The sequence below is a fragment of the Salmo salar genome, chromosome ssa10, assembly GCF_905237065.1.
Source record: "Salmo salar chromosome ssa10, Ssal_v3.1, whole genome shotgun sequence".
In the NCBI taxonomy this organism is placed as follows: Eukaryota; Metazoa; Chordata; class Actinopteri; order Salmoniformes; family Salmonidae; genus Salmo; species Salmo salar.
The window spans coordinates 11041742-11064491 of record NC_059451.1 but is presented as its reverse complement, the minus strand read 5'-3'; the positions used below and the strand labels follow the sequence as shown (position 1 = coordinate 11064491).

Below are 22750 nucleotides of genomic sequence, written 5' to 3'. Positions count from 1 at the left end.
CGGCCTCTTTTGAAGTCAGCTATTTTATCCCATTCAAGTGCGTCACTGACTTCAAAGAGGAAATTTCATGCAAACCTATTGATTTTCTTTTTTTCCTACGTACACAATCTGCAACACATAACCAATGTTTTTTCTGGAAGGGTATACTGTATCTGTACTGGGAGCGGGGCTGTAACTCAAGGTGAAGTGTGTTTGTGTGTGTATGATACTAGCTTTATTCGGATGGGAAATGTAATTGAAGATGCGTGTGTGCGTGGTGTACTGTTATATAGGGATGTGACAAATGTTTATTGTTTAACTGACAAGGAGAAATCATAAAATGAAGTGAATTCACAATTCAGATATGGTGCTGCGTATGACCACTAGGGGGAAATGTAGTTTCAATCTGGCCTCTCAGCAACGATGGTAGTTAATGCCCTTTTAGGTTCTCTGCTGTGTGCCTCTTCTCCATGTTCTCTGTTGTCAGTACATGGGACTTCATGTCCCACAATTTCTCCATCTGGGCAGTCACAGTTTTTCAACATGGCATCTTGTAGTCTGGTTCTAGATATGCCATTAGCCCATTGAAGCCGACATCGTCTACCATGGCTGCATAGCAATTGCAATCATTTCTGTAATCAGCGCTGTGATTTTCTCACTCGTCCCTTATCACACTGCTGCGAGCAACAGGTTGGGTCTTACGGTGCCGCCCTTTCAGCACTGGGGTTTATGAGTTGTGCCACTGTAAAGTTTGCAATTCACCACCTTCTCATTTAACTTCTTGAAGTATTGCTTTACTTCGCTGCTGTCTCTTCCCTGTCTCACTTTCTGCCTTTTTCCCCAACTCTTAACGATGGTGAAGTGCAGAGCGCTTTATATTCGTGGCATTTGAAAGATGCATATCTCTTCCTACTAACATTACAGCTAGCCCAAAGGCCGGCAGATGGCGATATTGAGTCGTATCATCTTACCGTCCAAAGGCATTGTATGCAGCTAGCTATACACTCGTATCCCTGGTGGAGCAGTTCATACATAAAACATTCTCCATTCAGCCTGCAAAGGCATTAATTTCCTCCGTAACTCGGTTTAATGGCAAGAAAGCGGGAAAATACTGAAACACCGGTTTTTACCATCATGCGAGAGTGGCTAATGCAACTTTCTGATGTTACGCCCTGCGTTCAGCCAGGGGTAAACAACAGACTGCTGCAACCTGATTGTCTGAACACAATATGCACCATCTGGCACTAGCGTTCTTAGGAATTAGTCACTCTAGCATGGTGGTGGAAAATGGTGTTTCATAAAGAAAGTACCAATATTTTCCCATTTTTTTTGCCTTCTCGCCATTAAATCAAGTTAAGGAGGAATCAATGCCTTTGCAGCCTGAATGGAGAATGCTTTATATAAAAACCGGGCGACGGGGGATACGAGTGTATAGCTGGCTGCATACAATGCCTCCGGACTGTAAGATGAAAGAACTCAATAGCCATCTGCCAGCCTTGGAGCTACGTTGCAACATTGTTACATTAGGTATTTGTAAAAAATTATAAAATAAAATCATTTATAATGATGATCGGAACCTGTTAGTAGTAGTTTTGTAATAACTACACTATGATTTTAATTTTGTTAAAAAAAATAAAAGGGTTTCGTTTAGGGATTTTTTTGTAAACGTTACCTGCAGTTGAAGTCAGAAGTTTACATACACCTTAGCCAACTACATTTAAACTCAGTTTTTCATCATTCCTGGCAATTAATCCTAGTAAAAGTTCCCTGTTTTAGGTCAGTTAGGATTACAACTTTATTTTAAGAATGTGAATGAGAGAATAATAGTAGAGAGAATGATATATTTCAGATTTTATTTATTTAATCACATTCCCAGTGGGTCAGAAGTTTACATACATTCAATTAGTATTTGGTAGCATTGCCTTTAAATTGTTTAACTTGGGTCAAACGTTTTGGGTAGCCTTCCACAAGCTTCCCACAATAAGTTGGGTGGAATTTTGGCCCATTCCTCCTGACAGAGCTGGTGTAACTGAGTCAGGTTTGTAGGCCTAGTGCTCGCAACAACTTTTTCAGTTCTGCCCACAAATTTTCTATAGGATTGAGGTCAGGGCTTTGTGATGGCCACTCCAATACCTTGACTTTGTTGTCCTTAAGCCATTTTGCCACAACTTTGGAAGTATGCTTGGGGTCATTGCCCATTTGGAAGACCCATTTGCGACCAAGCTTTAACTTCCTGACTGATGTCTTGAGATGGTACCTTAAGGTGTTTGGAAATTGCTCCCAAGGATGAACCAGACTTGTGGAGGTCCTGGCTGATTTCCCGTGAGGTCCCGTGTGGCTCAGTTGGTAGAGCATGGTGTTTGCAACACCAGGGTTGTGGGTTCGATTCCCACGGGGGACCAGTACGGGATTTTTTTGTAGAAATGTATGCATTCACTCCTGTAAGTTGCTCTGGATAAGAGCATCTGCTAAATGACTAAAATGTCAACATTTATTTTGATTTTCCTATGATGTCAAGCAAAGAGGCACTGAGTTTGAAGGTAGGCCTTGAAATACATCCACAGGTACACCTCCAATTGACTCAAATGATGTCAATTAGCCTAACAGAAGCTTCTAAAGCCATTACATAATTTTCTGGAATTTTTATAAGCTGTTTAAAGGCACAGTCAACTTAGTGTATGTAAACTTCTGAGCCACTGGAATTGTGATACAGTGAATTATAAGTGAAATAATCTGTCTGTAAACAATTGTTGGAAAAATGACTTGTGTCATGCACAAAGTAGATGTCCTAACCGACTTGCCAAAACTATAGTTTGGTAACAAGAAATTTGTGGAGTGGTTGAAAAACGAGTTTTAATGACCCCAACCTAAGTGTATGTAAACTTCCGACTTCAACTGTATCTCAAATTGAATCAGATTTTATTTGTCACATGTTTCGTAAACAACTGGTGTGGACTAACAATAAAATGCTTACTTATGGGCCCTTCCCAACAATGTAAGAGAGTAATAAAAAAAAGTAAAACCCGTAATAATAGATACACAATGAGTAACGATAACTTGGCTATATACAAGCGGTACCAGTACCCAGTCAATGTGCAGGGGTACAAGGTAATTGAGGTAGATATGTACATATAACTAGGAATGAAGTAACAGATAGTAAACCAGCAGCAGCATATGTGATGAGTTAAAAATAAAAAGTAAAACATGTCAATGCTATGATAGAGCTTGGCTAGGGCTGCCTCCGCCAACAAGCTGGAATTCTGGAGGCACATTGCAGTGTGTGGAGTAATAGTTAAGTGGATATGACCCCTGGGGTTTATGAGTAAAGTGGGGATTTGAGCGTGGTTGGTGTGTAGGGCCTCAGTTGTGGTTTGTGCCCATTGGCTTCAATGACTATGACTAGACTGCATGGGATTGGAGAACACAAGCCCTGTGGCCGCACCAGATCTGCCATCATCAAAGCCACACTCTCAGGCCATATTTTTAAGAAGACATCTGTTGTAATTAACTTCAAAAGCACTAATGACTTCGATGTCAACGGGATTAAGAATTAAGAAAAACTTCTTTAAGTCAAATCTTTCATTCTGTGGAAAAACAAGTTTTAAAACCCTTGCTTACTCCTGACCTGTGTGTAGTAGTGTAAGATTAGCCTGTTGATTGAAGCACCAAGATGCTTGTCCAGTCTAGTTCTAAGCTTGCATAACTATGTAAAGTTGAAGTCAGAAGTTTACATACACTTAGGTTGAAGTCATTAAAACTCATTTTTCAACCACTCCACAAATTTCTTGTTAACAAAGTATAGTTTTGGCAAGTCGGTTAGGACATCTACTTTGTGCATGACACAAGCTATTTTTCCAACAATTGTTTACAGACAGATTATTTCATTTATAATTCAATGTATCACAATTCCAGTGGGTCAGAAGATTGCATACACTAAGTTGACTGTGCCTTTAAACAGCTTGGAAAATTCCATAAAAGGATGTCATGGTTTTAGAAGCTTCTGATAGGCTAATTGACATAATTTGGGTCAATTGGAGGTGTACCTGTGGATGTATTTCAAGGCCTACCTTCAAACTCAGTGTCTTTTTGTTTGTAGACCTCCACAAGTCTGGTTCATCCTTGGGAGCAATTTCCAAACGCCTGAAGGTACCACGTTCATCTGTACAAACAATAGTCCGCAAGTATAAACACCATGGGACCATGCAGCCATTATATTGCTCAGGAAGGAGATGCGTTCTGTCTCCTAGAGATGAACGTACTTTGGTGCGAAAAGTGCAAATCAATCCCAGAACAACAGCAAAGGACCTTGTGAAGATGCTGGAAGAAACAGGTACAAAAATATCTAATATCCACCGTAAAACGAGTCCTATATTGACATAACCTGAAAGGCCGCTCAGCAAGGAAGTTGCCACTGCTCCAAAACCGCCATAAAAAAGCCAGACTACGGTTTGCAACTGCACATGGGGACAAAGATTGTAGTTTTTGGAGAAATGTCCTCTGGTCAGATTAAACAAAAATATAACTGTTTGGCCATAATGACCATCGTTATGTTTGGAGGAAAAAGGGGGAGGCTTTCAAGCCGAAGAACACCATCCCAACCGTGAAGCACTGGGGTGGCAGCATCATATTGTGGGGGTGCAGGAGGAACTGGTGCACTTCACAAAATAGATGGCATCATGAGGGTGGACAATTATGTGGATATATTGAAGCAACATCTCAAGACATCAGTCAGGAAGTTAAAGCTTGGTCCCAAATGGGTCTTCCAAATGGACAATGACCCCAAGCATACTTCCAAAGTTGTGGCAAAATGGCTTAAGGACAACAAAGTCAAGGTATTGGAGTGGCCATCACAAAGCCCTGACCTCAATCCTATAGAAAATTTGTGGGCAGAACTGAAAAAGCATGTGTGAGCAAGGATGCCTACAAACCTGACTCAGTTACACCAGCTCTGTCAGGAGGAATGATGAAAGAAATAAAGAAAGAAATAAAAGCTGAAATGAATCATTCTCTGTACTATTATTCTGACATTTCACATTCTTAAAATAGTGGTAATCCTAACTGACCTAAAACAATGAATTTTTACTTGGATTAAATGTCAGGATTGATGAAAACGGAGTTTAAATGTATTTGGCTAAGGTGTATGTAAACTTCCGACTTCAACTGTATCTGCCTGGACAGTGTGTCCTTTCATCACAATACCAATACACTGTGTGTGTGTTTTTATCTGTGTGCATATGCTCCTGTGCATGCGGTGTGTGTATTCACACGGAGTTACCCCCTTCTTTCCTTCTCTCCTCTACTCCACAGAGCAGTGGAGTTGTGAACAATGGAGAATTGTGTTCTATTCATCTCTAGGGGTCAGGGAGTCGAGCCAGTGTTTGGGCTAGCTATCCATCAGCCACCCTCCAGCTTATAGCATGTGACAAGGCTGTCCGCACTGGTGGACTACTCCGAAGGTGACATTGGCCCCCAGTAATGTCACCCTTACTTATTGATAATAGAAGTTGAAATTGGACCAGTAGTGTTAAATCATTTAGCACCAAGAGACAAAAAGACCCGTAGAACTGGGCCTTTGTAATATCTTCACAGTTTTATGCACAGTGAATCATATGTATCCTACATGTGCACATCAAAACACCCTGAATGATTGTTTCACAAGCTCACCACAAAGACCCAACCACGACCCTTTGTTAAAACCAGTTTGTTCTTATTTTCCTTTGAATCGAGGCCAGAACCATGAGATATTTTTACTCGGAGAGTATGATCTCACTTGATCTCAGTTGGTGCAGGTCGTTAGCTGAAGCGATTGCGTGCACTTGACCTGTTCTGCCTGGGCTGCGTGGGCTCTGCACAGGAGGGAGTGCAGGAGGGAGGGAAGGATGGAGGGATGAAGGATGGAGGGAGAGACGGAACCAGGGATGTGCAGTGTGCAGGCGGATCCTTTTTCCACTTGTTCTGTGTGGAGTGAGAGATGGAGAGAAAGGAGAAGGAGGAGGAGGAGGAGGGGGGGTGGAAGCACAGAATCCTCAGAGACTGAAGCTGCCAGCTCTGTCAAGGAGAAGTGGAGAGGGAGTGAGAGAGGGGGAGTGAGAGAGGAGGAAGGAAACAGAGAGCAGCCATTAGAAAGAGAGAGAGACCAGTCGAGTGATTGAAGCAGAGAGAGAAGAGGTGGAGACAAAAGGAGCAAATGAAGGAAGAGAGAGAGAGAGAGAGAGAGAGAGAGAGAGAGAGAGAGAGAGAGAGAGAAGGGGAGCGAGCTAGACCTCACCTTTGATGTGGTCCAATCAGATTTTAATGATGCTCTGCTTTGCCGGTGGGCACGGCACATATGGCTATTAGTAGCGGGCTTACTGAACAGGTGCATTGGAAGGACAATGGAGGATCCCCCACATAGCAGAAGGAAGGAGCAATTCCGTCAGCTTAACCGTAGCCATCAAGGAAGGAAACAATGCAATGTAAAAAGGGAGCCTGTAATCGCTTCCATTGCACCGTTTAATGACAGTCTATCTCGCAACTCTCGGGCCTAATTCATTCCAACTGCCTGCTGTGTGTGTGTGTGTGTGTTTCTCCTACACTGCTTATTGCACGTCGATTGCGACTGCTACCTTCTTATGTCTTGGCGTGATCTCTGCTGAGGTTGTGGCCTATTCCTAGACTCTACCGATGGGAATTACTGTGAGCCTTCTGATAAGAATGACAGGTGCTCCGCAGTGTATTTTCAATGAAAGGTATTATTTGCTTGAGGATTCAGTGGGGAATATACCCGGTGTATTTTTGTTCCTTAGTGCATACAAATGAATAACATCAAAAGCAATTGATGTTTCATGGTCACTACAAATAATGATGAAAGGCCAGAACCATTTTCATTTTTCAATGTTTTTCTATTTTCACATGCGCAGTTACATTTTTCAAATGACGTAGACACAGCTCCTTATTGTGATATGTTTGATGCTTAAAAAACGCTGGTTGTTACAGTTGAAGTCGGAAGTTTACATACACCTTAGCCAAATACATTTAAACTCAGTTTTTCATCATTCTTGACATTTAATCCTAGTAAAAATTCCCTGTCTTAGGTCAGTTAGGATCACCACTTTATTTTAGGAATGTGAAATGTCAGAATAATAGTAGAGAAAATGATATATTTCAGATTTTATTTCTTTCATCACATTCCCAGTGGGTCAGAAGTTTACATACACTCAATTAGTATTTGGTAGCATTGCTGGTGTACCTGAGTCAGGTTTGTAGGCCTCCTTGCTCGCACCCGCTTTTTCAGTTCTGCCCACACATTTTCTATAGGATTGGGGTCAGAGCTTTGTGAAGGCATCTCCAATACCTTGACTTTGTTGTCCTTAAGCCATTTTGCCACAATTTTGGAAGTATGCTTGGGGTCATTGTCCATTTGGAAGACCCATTTGTGACCAAGCTTTAGCTTTCTGAGTGATGTCTTGAGATGTTGCTTCAATATATCCACATAATTGTCCACCCTCATGATGCCATCTATTTTGTGAAGTGCACCAGTCCCTCCTGCAGCAAAGCACCCCCACAACATGATGCTGCCAACCCCATGCTTCACGGTTGGGATGGTGTTCTTCGGCTTGCAAGCCTCCCCCTTTTTCCGCCAAACATAATGATGATCTTTATGGCCAAACAGTTCTATTTTTGTTTCATTAGACCAGGAATGTCAGGAATGATGAAAAACAGTTAAAATGTATTTGGCTAAGGTGTATGTAAACTTCCCACTTCAGCTGTATATGGTGGTAGGCAACCAGGTTAACCCCACCTCTTCCTCTTTTCAGCTGCTTTGCTTTTGTCTGAAGCCGAACCACCAACTCATCCACTCATCACTCTGTGAAACTCTCAACTTGGAGAAGTTGGATGATGCTTCCTGACATTAGCCTGACTTCTCCGCCAGTGACTGCCACAGAGCCTCCCTCTTGAGCTGTCAAATCACTCCCAGTATTCACGGGGGGGAAATGAAGCATGTTGGGTAACGTAGTTTACTCATCCCTGTTGTCCGTATCAATATGAACTAGACGTCCTGTGATATGGTACGGGCAGCAACTGTCACCAAACTCTGTCAGGTTTGGCCTTCATACGTCAACTCGCATTTCACGGAAAACCAATGTTCTGACCAACAGGAAACTTTGCTCTAATTGTCGAAGAAGCCAGGCCCTTCGGGGGAAAGTGATTTCAATTAGATCAGTTTGGTAACGTCGCTATATAGGTTGCACGTGTCTTAGGGAAGCTGGTCCCTTTTATAAGACATTGGGACAAACAGTCCTCAGTGGCAAGCCAATGATTAAGCTAGGAATATTGAAAGCTTGACAGCATGCTAGCAATTTTACGGAGTTAACCTTGTTAGACTGTTAGTGTATCCAGTCAACACCCTTCCCCTTTCAGTTGGCCTCGAGTGGCAGCTTCTCAAAGTCTTGTGGTGCTCCACAGCATTCCACAAATGTTCCAGCATGCCATTTGCGCAACATTCCCCCCTTCACCCCTCCACGCCCCTTCATGTGGCTGTGTTGTTGTTTCTTCCCATCGTCCAGCTGCTGTATCAAGGTCATACACCGCTGTCCAATGTCATGGTTTCTGATGGGCGTTGAGAAACAGAGACATTTGTTGTTACAAGACTATGTGATTCAGAGCTGGAGTATGTGACTGTAGACTTTTTCAATACTCGAAGATGAAAAAAACGGTTCGGTACTAGATAAAAAAAAAAAGTTCAGTGCTTCTGTCAAATGTGTCTCACATCGTCTACTGATTGAGTGAGGATCAAGTCTGTCTATCAGCGCAGCCAATGTCCCCTTATAGCGCGAGAGCACCGGGCCTGCTCTACTTACTCATTGCTAGCTCTAGCCTGCCATGAGAAACCAATGAACTTACTGGGAGTCTGGGCTGCATCACATTATGCTGCACAGAAGTTAACACACTTGATTAATGCAACACGGCATGTAGAAATGTTGAAACTGTTAGTTACTGTTCCCAAAATAATGTCCAGTACAGGCTAGAGCACTTTACAATGCAAGAAGATACCGGTAGCTTCCAGGTTTGTAGGCTAACTTTACTTGCTAGTTTACAGCTGAAGCCAACATCAATTTACTACCCTAGTACCTTGTTTGTGATAATATGCAAACCATAATGCAAACCAAAATATTGCTGATTACAAAGCTGATGTCACCAAAAAACGTTATTAATTCACTTGTCTCCCCACCTCACGTCGCTTCCAGCCAAGATCATATTTTCTCGAGCCTTAAGAGCAGACTTTGTGTGTGAATGTTGTCATGGGTCTTAAAGAGACAGTGCCAAATTTGATAAAAGAAGAGATTGCATCTTCTATGTAGATGTTGTTGATCAGTACAATAAAGGTAAACAGATTATAGGCCTCTCTTCAAGAGAAGGTATTGATTTCCTCTCTCCCTTCTCTCCCTTCTTGTTTTTCTTCTTTTCAGCTCTTTATTTTCCTTCTGCATTCCTCCGCTGAGCTTTGCTCTTGCTCAATCCCTTCTCTGGGTCTCCTCCTCCCCTGTTTCTTGGATGGCGCTCAAGTAGAAAATAGTAACATGAGTGAAATTCGATTACAGTAACCAAAATAATGTTCACCTTAACGACATGAAGCCTGCCGCCATCAATGGATTTCCTTGTTCCCCTGAAAGTTAGAGCGTTTAAGGAGAAGTGCTTTTGCCTCTCTTTTGCTGGCTGGAAAAGTAAACAGACATCAAGAAGCTGGGAAGTGTATGTTGATTTGCTAGCTAAGGCCTATGGCTCTCAATGCTCTGCAGGTAGCCTAGCCAGTAATCAAAAAGTCGCTCGTTTGAATCCCCAAGCCGGCAAGGTGGAAAACCTGCCGTTCTGCCCTTAAACAAGGCAGGTAACCCCCAACAACTGTCTGCATGTATGCATCTTAGAAGTGGTTTTCACATACATACTTTATATGTCCAAACTCAGAATCAAATATGCTTCCAAAAAAAGAACATTGTCATGTGATAGAACGTTCATTTTAATTGCCGATTTTCTGCATTTATCAGAGTGCCATCAGATAGCCTGATTTCAGATGTGTCCATGTAAAAAGCATGTAAACGTTTTAATCAAACTATTATACACTATTACACAACCCCCTACCTGGTTCTTTCTGAAATCTGAGTACAGGTAAATCCTAGATTGAGATCTGCACACACACGCACACACACACGCGCACACACAACCACAAAAAGACACATCCAAAGCGTTTAAAAAATTCAACGTCCACAGTGCCCTGTGAAACTTTGTGATTCAAAGCACGGCTAGCCGCGCCTCACTCACTCCATATCTTATCATTCATCCGGAATAATCCAACACCTAGCCTGCTTAATTAACAGCAGTCGAAGAGTCCAGAACGTCATCTTTCTTTTTATACTGATCAAAGGAGCTCAGTAGCCGTTACAAGCGAAATATCCTCATCCATGCTCTTTTTCTCGCTCGTTTGATACTCCTGGCTCTCTCTGCCTTGACTTTTTTGTCCTTGTTAGCTCTGTCGATGAGTAACGGCGATAGCTGCCATTTTGTCCTCTCTAAGCTGATTAACGATAACTAAATGGACGAGGAAGCCGGCGCGGACAAATTAAATCACTATCCAGTCCAGGAACATTTGGACATTTGAATATCGAAGGTCGCGGACTGTAAAGATTCCTAGTCAATTTGGATGTGGTCCTTATTTTAAATTCTGCACCGACAAGGTTAGGCCAAAGCAAACGAGGGCAGATTCCTAAGGTTGAACAGTCAATTTAAGGCACAGGGAGACATTTTAATGACTGAAAGATGATGGACTGCGATCATATTCCCCCCTGCAGGCCTGGTTTGGTTCTGAGTGGAGCATCTCTCAGCTCGTCTGCTTTTCATGCGACCGCTTCCTCTTCACCTCAGATGTAAAGTGAGGTGGAATGGCTAGTGGCTTCATGTAAATAGCCTGCGAGCCTTTATGCATTTTTCATCCACACAGAAAGAGACAGAGAGAGGAGCCCTTACCAACTCTCTGTGTTTAGTTTGTGTGCCGAGGATGAAAGTGGTGTGTGTGTGTGTCCTCTACTTGGTCTCTTGGCTGGCTCTCAGTCAAATCCTCCTGCTAGGATTAACCTCCAGACAATGTGGGGAAGAGGAGGCAACACTCACACATAGGCACACACGCTAGACACACACACAAACGTGCAAGACACACACATGCTAGACACACACACACACACACGCTCAGCCAATTTTTCACACCAGATTACAATTCAGAACATCCCTTCTCTGTGTCTGAGCAGTGACTGGCAGTGGCAGGGAAACAGGGAGGGATGTACACGTGTATACATGTGCAGGCATGCAGACACATGGGCTGGCAGGCAATACAGTAGAGCACCCATGCACGCTTGATACACTCAGATAAATTGATACGCAAAGCAAGCTATGTGCTCCTACACTGTACAGTCGTGGCCAAATCTTTTGAGAATGACACAAATATAAATTTTCACAAAGTCTGCTGCCTCAGTGTCTTTAGGTATTTTTGTCAGATGTTAATATGGAATACTGAAGTATAATTACGAGCATTTCATAAGTTTCAAAGGCTTATGAAATAAGTTACATGAAGTTGATGCAAAGAGTCAATATTTGCAGTGTTGACCCTTCTTTTTCAAGACCTCTGCAATCCGCCCTGGCATGCTGGCAATTAACCTCTGGGCCACATCCTGACTTATGGCAGCCCATTCTTGCATAATCAATGCTTGGAGTTTGTCAGAATTTGTGGGTTTTTGTTTGTCCACCCACCTCTTGAGGATTGACCACAAGTTCTCAATGGAATTAAGGTCTGGGAAGTTTCCTGGCCATGGACCCAAAATATCAATGTTTTGTTCCCCGAGCCACTTAGTTATCACTTTTGCCTTATGGCAAGGTGCTTCATCATGCTGGAAAGGTTATTGTTTGTCACCAAACTGTTCCTGGATGGTTGGGAGAAGTTTCTCTCTGAGGATGTGTTGGTACCATTCTTTATTCATGGCTGTGTTCTTAGGTAACATTGTGAGTGAGCCCACTCCCTTGGCTGAGAAGCAACCCCACACATGAATGGTCTCAGGATGCTTTACTGTTGGCATGACACAGGACTGATGGTAGCGCTCACCTTGTCTTCTCCGGACAAGCTTTTTTCCGGATGCCCCAAACAATCGGAAAGGGGATTCATCAGAGAAAATGACTTTACCCCAGTCCTCAGCAGTCCAATCCCTGTACCTTTTGCAGAACATCAGTCTGTCCCTGATGTTTTTCCTGGAGAGAAGTGGCTTCTTTGCTGCCCTTCTTGACACCAGGCCATCCTCCAAAAGTCTTCGCCTCACTATGCGTGCAGATGCACTCACACCTGCCTGCTGCAATTCCTGAGCAAGCTCTGTACTGGTGGTGCCCCGATCCCGCAGCTAAATCAACTTTAGGAGATGGTCCTGGCGCTTGCTGGACTTTCTTGGGCGCCCTGAAGCCTTCTTCACAACAAATGAACCGCTCTCCTTGAAGTTCTTGATGATCCGATAAATGGTTGATTTAGGTGCAATCTTACTGGCAGCAATGTCCTTGCCTGTGAAGCCCTTTTTGTGCAAAGCAATGATGACGGCACGTGTTTCCTTGCAGGTAACAAAGGTTGACAGAGGAAGAACAATGATTCCAAGCACCACCCTCCTTTTGAAGCTTCCAGTCTGTTATTCGAACTCAATCAGCATGACAGCGTGATCTCCAGCCTTGTCCTCATCAACACTCAGACCTGTGTTAATGAGAGAATCACTGACATGATGTCAGCTGGTCCTTTTGTGGCAGGGCTGAAATCCAGTGGAAATATTTTTGGGGGGATTCAGTTCATTTGCATGGCAAAGAGGGACTTTGCAATTAATTGCAATTCATCTGATCAGTCTTCATAACATTCTGGAGTAAATGCAGATTGCCATCGTACAAACTGAGGCGGCAGACTGTGAAAATTAATATTTGTGTCATTCTCAAAACTTTTGGCCCCGACTGTATATGCACACACACTTCATACACTCACAGAATACACTGACACTTATACACATGGACATACACAAATACCTTACATAGGCTACAGCACATGTAGTGATGTCTCTGTTCAGAGCCATCTCAGAGCAACCCCTTCCCCAAATCACAGAGTAATAGTACTGTACCTTAGCCAACTACACCCCTCTCCCCACTCTGTAAATAAAACTCAACTAATAATAAACACACACACACACACCTCTCTTCCAGGAATCCTGATGTTGGCCTGGTGCTCGTTTCCACTTGTGTGTGTGTGTCAGTCAGTGAGGGCTGGCCAGGAAGTCATCAGGCCCCCTCGTTGTGTGGAGGAATGTGAGGGGGGATGGGGTGTTCTTACTACTGGCATGTAGGGAAAGGTTTGATGGGGTATAGGGCTGCTGCAGGGAGTGGTGTCTACCATCTTAATATTATATATGCCATTAAGCAGACTATTTGGTCCAAAGTGAGGGCTTATATGCACTTCTTTAAATTCTCCTCTGTTTATCTTTTTTCTTGCTCATGCTGTACACAAACACACTTAAACTCTCACGCTATATGACACACTTTCTTTCTCTCTTCTTCACTACCTCAGGTCCTTTGCTTTAACCTATGAGACCTCAGTTTACCACATGAACTATCAAGACTAGTGGTCGACCGATTATGATTTTTCAAAGCCGATACCGATTATTGGGGGACCAGAAAAGGGCGCTACCGATTAATCGGCCGATTTTTATATATATATATTTGTAATAATGACAATTACAACAATACTGAATGAACACTTTTATTTTAACTTAATATAATACATAAATAAAATCAATTTAGTCTCAAATAAATAATGAAACATGTTTAATTTGGTTTAAATAACGCAAAAAAACAGTGTTGGAGAAGAAAGTAAAAGTGCAATATGTGCCATGTAAAAAAGCTAACGTTTAAGTTCCTTGCTCAGAACTTTAGAACATGAAAGCTGGTGGTTCCTTTTAACATGAGTTTTGAATATTCCCAGTTAAGAAGTTTTAGGTTGTAGTTATCATAGGAATCATAGGACTATTTCTCTCTATACCATTTGTATTTCATTTACCTTTGACTATTGGATGTTCTTATAGGCACTATAGTATTGCCAGCTTAATCTCGGGAGTTGATAGGCTTGAAGTCATAAACAGCGCTGTGCTTCAAGCATTACGAAGAGCTGCTGGCAAACGCAGGAAAGTGCTGTTTGAATGAATGCTTACCAGCCTGCTGCTACCTACTACCGCTCAGTCAACCTGCTCTATCAAATATCAAATCATAGACTTAATTATGATATAATAAACACACAGAAATACGAGCCTTAAGTCATTAATATGGTCAAATCCGGAAACTATCAAAAAGAAAACAAAACGTTAGAAAACAAAACGTTTATTCTTTCAGTGAAATACGGAACCGTTCCGTATTTTATCTAACGGCTGGCATCCCTAAATCTAAATAATGCTGTTACATTGCACAACCTTCAATGTTATATCATAATTATGTAAAATTCTGGCAAATGAATTATGGTCTTTGTTAGGAATAAATGGTCTTCACACAGTTTGCAACGAGCCAGGTGGCCCAAACTGCTGCATATACCCTGACTCTGCTTGCACACAACGCAAGAGAAGTGACACAATTTCCCTAGTTAATATTGCCTGCTGACATGAATATATTTTAACTAAATATGCAGGTTTAAAAATATATACTTGTGTATTGATTTTAAGAAAGGCATTGATGTTTATGGTTAGGTACATTGGTGCAACGACAGTGCTTTTTTCGCGAATGCGCTTGTTAAATCATCACCCGTTTGGCGAAGTAGGCTGTGATTCGATGATAAATTAACTGGCACCGCATTGATTATATGCAACGCCAGACAAGCTAGTTAAACTATTAGTTACATCAACCATGTGTAGTTGACTAGTGATTATGTTAAGATTCATTGTTTTTTTATAAGTTTAATGCTAGCTAGCAACTGACCTTGGCTCCTTGCTGCACTCGCGTAACAGGTGGTCAGCCTGGCACGCAGTCTCCTCGTGGAGTGCAGTGTAATTGGCCATAATCGGCATCCAAAAATGGCAATTACCGATTGTTATGAAAACTTGAACCTCTAGTCAAGACACATTTTCCATCGATTCCCTTTCTCTTACGTATAGACGTGTAACAACTGTCGAAGAATACCTAACTTTTCGGGGGGTCTAAAGCTATCCAGACCACTGTGTAATGTTTCCAATAGGTCAAATGACTTTCTCTTTCATTGAGAAAGCTCTTGAGAAAATAGTAACCAGGCCCAGGTCTTTATATTGATTCTGTTAATTTGTTTGTGCCGCCTCACTCATATTGACTCAGGGCCTTCATAGTAACAACCCTGGCTTCTATCCCCAGTGATGGGGCTGGGAGTGTGTTTTCCTAGGTGCTCATTGCTTCGCTAGCTATTTTTAGCACCCGAGCTTCAGGTGATAAGGGAAAGGGTAAAACACAAGCAGCAACAGGAGGAATTTGGGTTTTTCAAATCTCCTTCATTTGCTTTTTCCTCTCTTTTTTTTCACACTCCTCCTTTCATCTGGCACCCCTCTGTCTGCCTATTGTCTTCATTATACCCCTCTTAACTGCTATGTTAAGGGGGTTCCCAAAATAAGATTCCCCCAGGACAAGTGTAGAAAGAGAGGTTTCTGCCCCCCAAAATTCACAGGACTATACTCTGAACAGCAACTTCCCTTTTCCAAGATGGTTGCCGCTCCTGTTCGGGGATTTGCTGCCGCTATTTCTCTGTTCACCCGAGCCCCTTGGCTCTAAATCTCTCGTCCGAGGTAGTTGTCAGTGGCAATATGAGCCGCCCACATCGAGAGCAGGGCATCAGTCGTGTTTAAAGATGCAGAGGATGTTAACGTAAAGCAAACATTAGACAAACATCGAACAGCCAACGTTAAGGTCTTTGTGGTTCGTTCAAGTCTCTCACGACGCCCCCTCTTGTGCCCACCTATGCCCTATTCCCATGTCTACCTAGCCCAGCAACTTGTAACAGGCGGTAAGCCGCCCCCAGTTTGTGCCTATTCATTTAGCTTCTTATCAATCAGCGCTGCCGCTAGCCACAGGGCAGACGCTATCTGCTCTGGGCTGTCTCCAGTGAATGTGAAGTGGGGTTACTTGACTTGCAAATGCAGGTTGTTGGTGGTGGTGGGGTTGGGTGTTTGTGTGAGATGGCCTCATCACACGTAGGAAGGCTATAAGACAGAGGCCAAGATTTATTGGGATCTGGGAAGTGCTCTTTTTAGTGGAAGTGTGTGACTGTGGGTGGGCGTTTATGTTTGTGTGTGAGTGTGTTTTTGCACGCATCTCAGCGTGCGTGCTGCTTGAGTTCTTGTACTCCACACACGGGCGGGTGAGTGAGTGCCAATGTGTTTGTCTGCGCATGTGTTCCCTTACACGCGTTCAAAGCAACATCTGTTCCTGCCTCAGATGTATCACCACACAGTTCACACACACACACACACAGCACCAGCAACACAGCAGGTAGCTCACCCCCACGACCCAAGTTAATAGTATACTGAACAAAAATATGAATGCAAAATACAACAAGTTACAGTTCATATAAGGAAATCAGTCAATTGAAATAAATTCACAAGGCCCTAATCTATGGATGTCACATGCTTGGGCAGGGGCGCAAGCCATGGGTGGGCCTGGGTAGCCAGGCTCAGACAATCAGGCTTTATTACAGACATAAATACTGGTCTCAGACAATGCCACAGGTGAAGAAGCCAGATGTGGAGGTCCTGGGCTGGCGTGGTTACACATGGTCACAAAATTGGAGAGAAATAAGCTTTTTGTGCGTATGGACCATTTCTGAGCGCTTTTATTTCAGCTCATGAAACGTAGGACCAACACTTTACATGTTGCGTTTTATATTTTTGTTCAGTATAAATCCAGACTCATCCTTTCACCCAGTGCATTCCAGTGCCTTCCCAAGGAGCCTTGAATAGCTTCCAATAGCACACTTCTTCCGGCTCACACCCCAATAAATCGCCACCAATGCAGCGTCATGCGTCCGGGCCCAACGCCACCCAGAGTCAGCCACACTCACGAGTCTCTCATGGCATCACAAATCTCCACGCTTTGTCACCCGGTGTCTGCCCGCAATGAAGAGAAGAACCAGCTAGCAGGGTCATAATAGATATTAGATGTTAGCAGTGTTGGCTGCAACGTGTTACAAAAAGTAATGTGTTGTAAAGTAACACGTTACTTTTGTTAAATGTAATGAGTTATATGTAAAAGATAACTTTTCCACGTAACTAATCCCTACACTGGATGTTTCATATTAGGCGGCAGGTAGCCTAGCGGTTAGAGCGTTGGGCCAGTAAGCGAAAGGTTGCCGGTTCGCGTACCCGAGCCGTTTATGTGAAATTTGACAAAGGCACTTAAATTTGCACTAGGAATGCTGCACTTCTACGGTTAACCCTGTAAAACATCACATTTCACTGTGACTACATATATATTTTTTTATATCCAAACATTAAGGCATGAGAACCTGTGATATATTGTGAATAACACACAGCTCAGGGGTGTTCATAAGCACAATGCAAAACAAAGTACTAATTTTGTGTGTGTCACGTGCTGTTTATCTCTGTGTTAAGTTATTAAGATAAAACACAAATAATTCCTGGCGATTTTTAGTATCATATAAAGCCCTTGCGAAAATGTAAGAATTAAAACTTGTTTAGTTTGACTATGTTCTTTAAAGTAGTTACTTATTTAGATTGAACAAGCTTTGGTTTATATTCATTATCCGTGTCCTGGGGGGAAATGTGTGGTGAATTTGAATAGGGCTTTGCCTACAATTGATTGAAGGGGTTTAGTAAAATTGATTTTGGTGCTCAACACATTCATACGCACACATAACAGACACATTTCGGCACACACCCATAAGCTGCACACACACACACACACACACACACACACACACACACACACACACACACACACTTCAGCAGGGACACACACATTACATACAAACACACACATCTCTCTCTCTAGGACGGAGGTTAATTGAAGGTTATAAACATGCTTGTGGAGAACAAGAGCTTTATCAGTGTGGGTCTCCTCGCGTGTGTGTGTGTGTGTGTGTGTGTATGCCTCCTCTCAGTGTTTCTCCTTGTCTGTGTGTCCTCCTCCTTGCCCCTCTTCCCCGTTTCCAGGAACAGAGGAGAAATCGGGAGAGTTCGATGTGCAACCATGCAGACATGTACGCTGTGTAAATAATTCACCTGCGGCTACAGTAAACGTCTCTCTCGTCTTACGGTAACCCCCTCCGTTTAAAAGGTTCATGTAAACGCCTTCGCCAAGGTTAAGTAGCCGCCGCTAACTACGGGGGGGATGACATTCAATGACGCCACTCCGTCTTAGTCAGAGAAACTCTGCAGCGTGTGTATGCAGGTGTCAACAATAACAGAATGAAATAACAATAACGAGGCTATATACAAGGAGTACAGAGTCAATGTGCAGGGGTACGAGGTCGTTGAGGTAATATGTACATGTAGGTAGGGATAAGGTGACTAGGCAATCAGGATAGATAATAAATAGAGTAGCAGCAGCTCATGTGAAGAGTGTAAAAGACTGTGAAAGTGTGTTTATGTGCGAGTCTGTGGGTAGAGTCCAGTGAGTGTGCATAGAGCCAGCGCAAGACAGTCAGTGCCCCAAAAAAAGGTGGTCAATGCAAATAGTCTGGGTAGCCAGTAGATTATTTTATGGATTGGGAGTAGAAGCTGTTCGGGAGCCTTTTGGTCCCAAATGTGACGTCTGGTACCGCTTGCCGTGCGGAAGAACAGTCTATGACTTGGGTGGCTGTAGTCTTTTACCATTTATAGGGCCTTCCTCTGATATAGAGGTCCTGGATTGCAGGGAGCTCGGCCCCAGTGATGTACTGAGCTGTACACACTACCCTCTGTAGCACCTTACGGCGGATGCCAAGCAGTTGCCATACCAAGCGGTGATGCAGCCAGTCAAGATGCTCTCATTGGTGCAGCTATAGAACTTTTTGATGATCTGAGGGCCCATGCCAAATCTTTTCAGATTTGGTGTGGGATTTGGTGTCAGTGTGTATGTGTGTTTGTGTTGATGTAATATTAATGCTGCCACGTCAGCTATGTTAGCAGTGTTATTGCTGTGCCTTAGGTAGCTTAGCGTCGCCTTTAAGTGCCGAATTGTCCCTGAGTAACAAACTAGCATGGCTTAACCAGTAAGTACAGTGGAGATGCTGAGTAATTATGGGTAATGTAGTTATGTGGTACTTTGTCGTCGGCTGTCTTTTTGTCAATGGCATGTCTGTAATATCCCTCTCCCACACACTGGCTTAACAGGGGTTTGTTGTTCCACCGTGGAGACTGTGTGTGTAGACATTATATCCTCACCCTTTTAGGCCCACTGCCACACACACATGCATTAAAATGCTTTCCTAAGCAGGGTCATTTATTCTGGCTAAGGAATGCGGAGGGGAGGCAAGATGGAAGGCAAGATGGAAGCCATATTGAGTTTTGGGACAACGGACAGGGCTGATGAAAAGAGTGAGGATGGTATGTTTTCGCTCACTGCATGCATGCATGTGTGTGTGTGTGCACTCGCCCATATGTATGCGCGTGTGTGTGCGTGCGTGCGTGTGTGTGTGGCGACACCGGTGTAGTGTAGCAATTATACACCTCAGAGATAAGATGTGACTTCCTAAGAGACAAAGCTGTCCTCTGGTGTCATGTGCCTCAGTAGGGACTGTTACTTGTTATCTCTCTCTCTCTCTCTCTCTCTCTCTCTCTCTCTCTCTCTCTCTCTATGAATAATTCAATTGGGACGAATTAATTAATAATACGCGTAAATGCCATGCTGTATTTGATCTTTACATACTCCCAATACGACCAAGCAAAACAATGACTACACTGTCATTTTCTCATTTGCCGACCTGCGATTACCCGAAACACGATCCCCCTCGGCGCAACGGTCGAGTGCCGCAATGTTCTGTTGACGGCCCTGTTTATTTTTCGTGTGCGTGTCCCCATTTCACGTTTGTTTGGGCGTGCGCCTGTATGTGTGCTCGCCTTCCCGATAGTGTTTGTGTGTGAGGGTGTGAGAGTTAGCCCTCTCACTGAGCGGCCCTTGTCTACTGCGCCCGATTGACAGGGGAGGGAGAGAGGGAGGGAGGGAGGAGGGGAATGATGAATGACGCACGAGTGACTGGAGAGTGAGAGATGGAGGTAGAGTGGAGGAGATAAGGGAAGAGAGAAAGCGAGAGATAGAAAGCAGGGCATGAGAGAGAAATTAACAGAGAGAGAGAGAAAGAAAGAAAGAAAGAAAGCAGGGTATGAGAGAGGGGGAGAGGGAGAGAGAAAGCATGGAATGAGGTAAAGAGGGAGGGAGAGTGGAGGAGATGAGGAGAGAGAGAGGGAGAGAGAACGCAGGGGATGAGGAATGGGGCAGAGGGGGAGAATGTCAGAGGGGACGGAGCAGGGGTACAAAAGGCTCTGTGTTATCTCCTGGAGCAGATCGAGCCCCAGAATGGCACAGCTGGTTCACATTTCCACGGGAGAGAGACGGCAGCCAGCTGCACTCCAGCCTCCCTACCTACCCCCGTCTGACACACACAAACACACACACACACACACACACACAACTCCCTCATTGACCTACTCCCGCCTTGGTGAACACACACTTCTACACTCACTCTGTACTTACTTGGGCTGACCCCATTTAGTTGACTGGTCGATTGTTTGGTCGATAGGCTGTTGCTCGACCGCGATGTCTTTAGTTGAGCAGTAGCAAAACTTCTTTTTTTTTTATAAAAAAATACAAATCATAGTGTACAAGACATCTGTCTGATTTGCGCCTGTCTGAGTGGACTGAGTGGACATGGCGGAGGCCTGAGTGGACATTGTGGAGGCCGTAGGGATGGCACAGTCCGTCAGTCTAAGACGTGCTACTAAAATCGTATATGAAATTGTACATTGTATATGGTTATATTATGTATGAACAATGGTGCAACACAAATAAAACCAATAATATTTTATATCAAATGCGCTTTCTCCAGCATTGGATAGTGGTCGCTGTACCACGTCTCTGAAACACATCAGTGTGCTGTTGAATTGGCGCCTTTTCCTAGACCATGTTGCTATGTGCCTAATAGCAACAGCATATTGGTGTTGAGAACAATGCGGCGGAGGCAGCAGCAGAGTGAGGAGAAAACAGCCCGTGCCTTATCGTCTAAGAAAAGTGAGGACAGAGGAAACCCCAACTTAGATCTATAATCAACAGCCTAACTTAAATGTGCCTGGCTTTATAAATCATCCATATATATCTACATAATTAAAACAGATCCCGCTTCTGTTGCCTGTTTGAGTGTTTGTTTAATAGCCAACTGATTCCGTGAGCACCAAGTCTCACGCAGCAGTTTTAAAAATACAGCTGTTTTTAATATTTGCTATGCTATAATAAAGGCTTTATACTTTTCTTTGTTAGACCAGCCTCTCTGGCATTATTTATAATGCATATATGTTGTTTACACCGTTCCAAATTGTCAGAAAAATATATTTATAATAATAATAACCCTCCCTTTTCCTTGATTTCCTTCTTTTTGTTATTATTACTATTATAATAATGATCATAATTATAATAATAAGTCATGTCGTTATCATTATAATAAGTAATGTCGTTATCATTATAATAAGTAATGTCGTTATCATTATAATAAGTAATGTCGTTATCATTAGTAGCCTTAGTATAGTAGTCTTGTATAACCACCATCGAGCTGTAGACCTAAGAAAGCATCCTGTTTAGTCTTAACCTCTATGGGCTAGGTGGGACGCACTCAACAGCCAGTGTAATCCCGTGGCGCGATATTCAAATACCTCAAAAATGCAAAAACTTCAATTTTTCAAACATATGACTATTTTACACCATTTTAAAGACAAGACTCTCGTTAATCTAACCACACTGTCCGATTTCAAAAAGGCTTTACAACGAAAGCAAAACATTAGATTATGTCAGCAGAGTACCCAGGCAGAAATAATCAGACACCCATTTTTCAAGCTAGCATATAATGTCACATAAACCCAAAACACAGCTAAATGCAGCACTAACCTTTGATGATCTTCAGATGACAACCCTAGGGCATTATGTTATACAATACATGCATGTTTTGTTCAATCAAGTTCATATTTATATCAAAAACCAGCTTTTTACATTAGCATGTGAATAGCATGTGACTAGCATTCCGACCGAACACTGCCGGTGAATTTACTAAATTACTCACGATAAACGTTCACAAAAAACATAACAATTATTTAAAAAATTATAGATACAGAACTCCTCTATGCACTCGATATGTCCGATTTTAAAATAGCTTTTCGGTGAAAGCACATTTTGCAATATTCTCAGTAGATAGCCCGGCATCACAGGGCTAGCTATTTAGACACCCAGCAAGTTTAGCACTCACCAAAGTCAGATTTACTATAAGAAAAATGTTATTACCTTTGCTGTTCTTCGTCAGAATGCACTCCCAGGACTTCTACTTCAATAACAAATGTTGGTTTGGTCCCAAATAATCCATTGTTATATCCAAATAGCGGCGTTTTGTTTGTGCGTTCAAGACACTATCCGAAAGGGTAAATAAGGGTGACGAGCCTGGCGCATTTCGTGACAAAAGAATTCCTAAATATTCCATTACCGTACTTCGAAGCATGTCAACCGCTGTTTAAAATCAATTTTTATGCCA

At 42.9% G+C, this 22750-nt stretch overlaps 1 protein-coding gene across 31 annotated transcripts in view; it reads left to right on the top strand.

Annotated features, from left to right (window-relative positions):
• LOC106613507 (receptor-type tyrosine-protein phosphatase S) overlaps window positions 1-22750 on the top strand; it is a 282372-nt gene that overhangs the window by 79860 nt on the left and 179762 nt on the right. For 27 of the 31 annotated variants that reach the window (XM_045687319.1, XM_045687313.1, XM_045687314.1 and 24 more), the window contains exon 1: window positions 7945-7966. The exons of 3 other annotated variants lie outside the window; for them this stretch is intronic. In XM_045687319.1, coding sequence (XP_045543275.1) covers window positions 7960-7966 — 7 coding nt within the window. In that variant the 5' untranslated portion in view covers window positions 7945-7959. Of the gene's footprint in view, window positions 1-7944; window positions 7967-18215; window positions 18298-22750 lie in introns of those variants that run through there. One more of the 31 variants, XM_045687308.1, reaches the window with a different exon arrangement.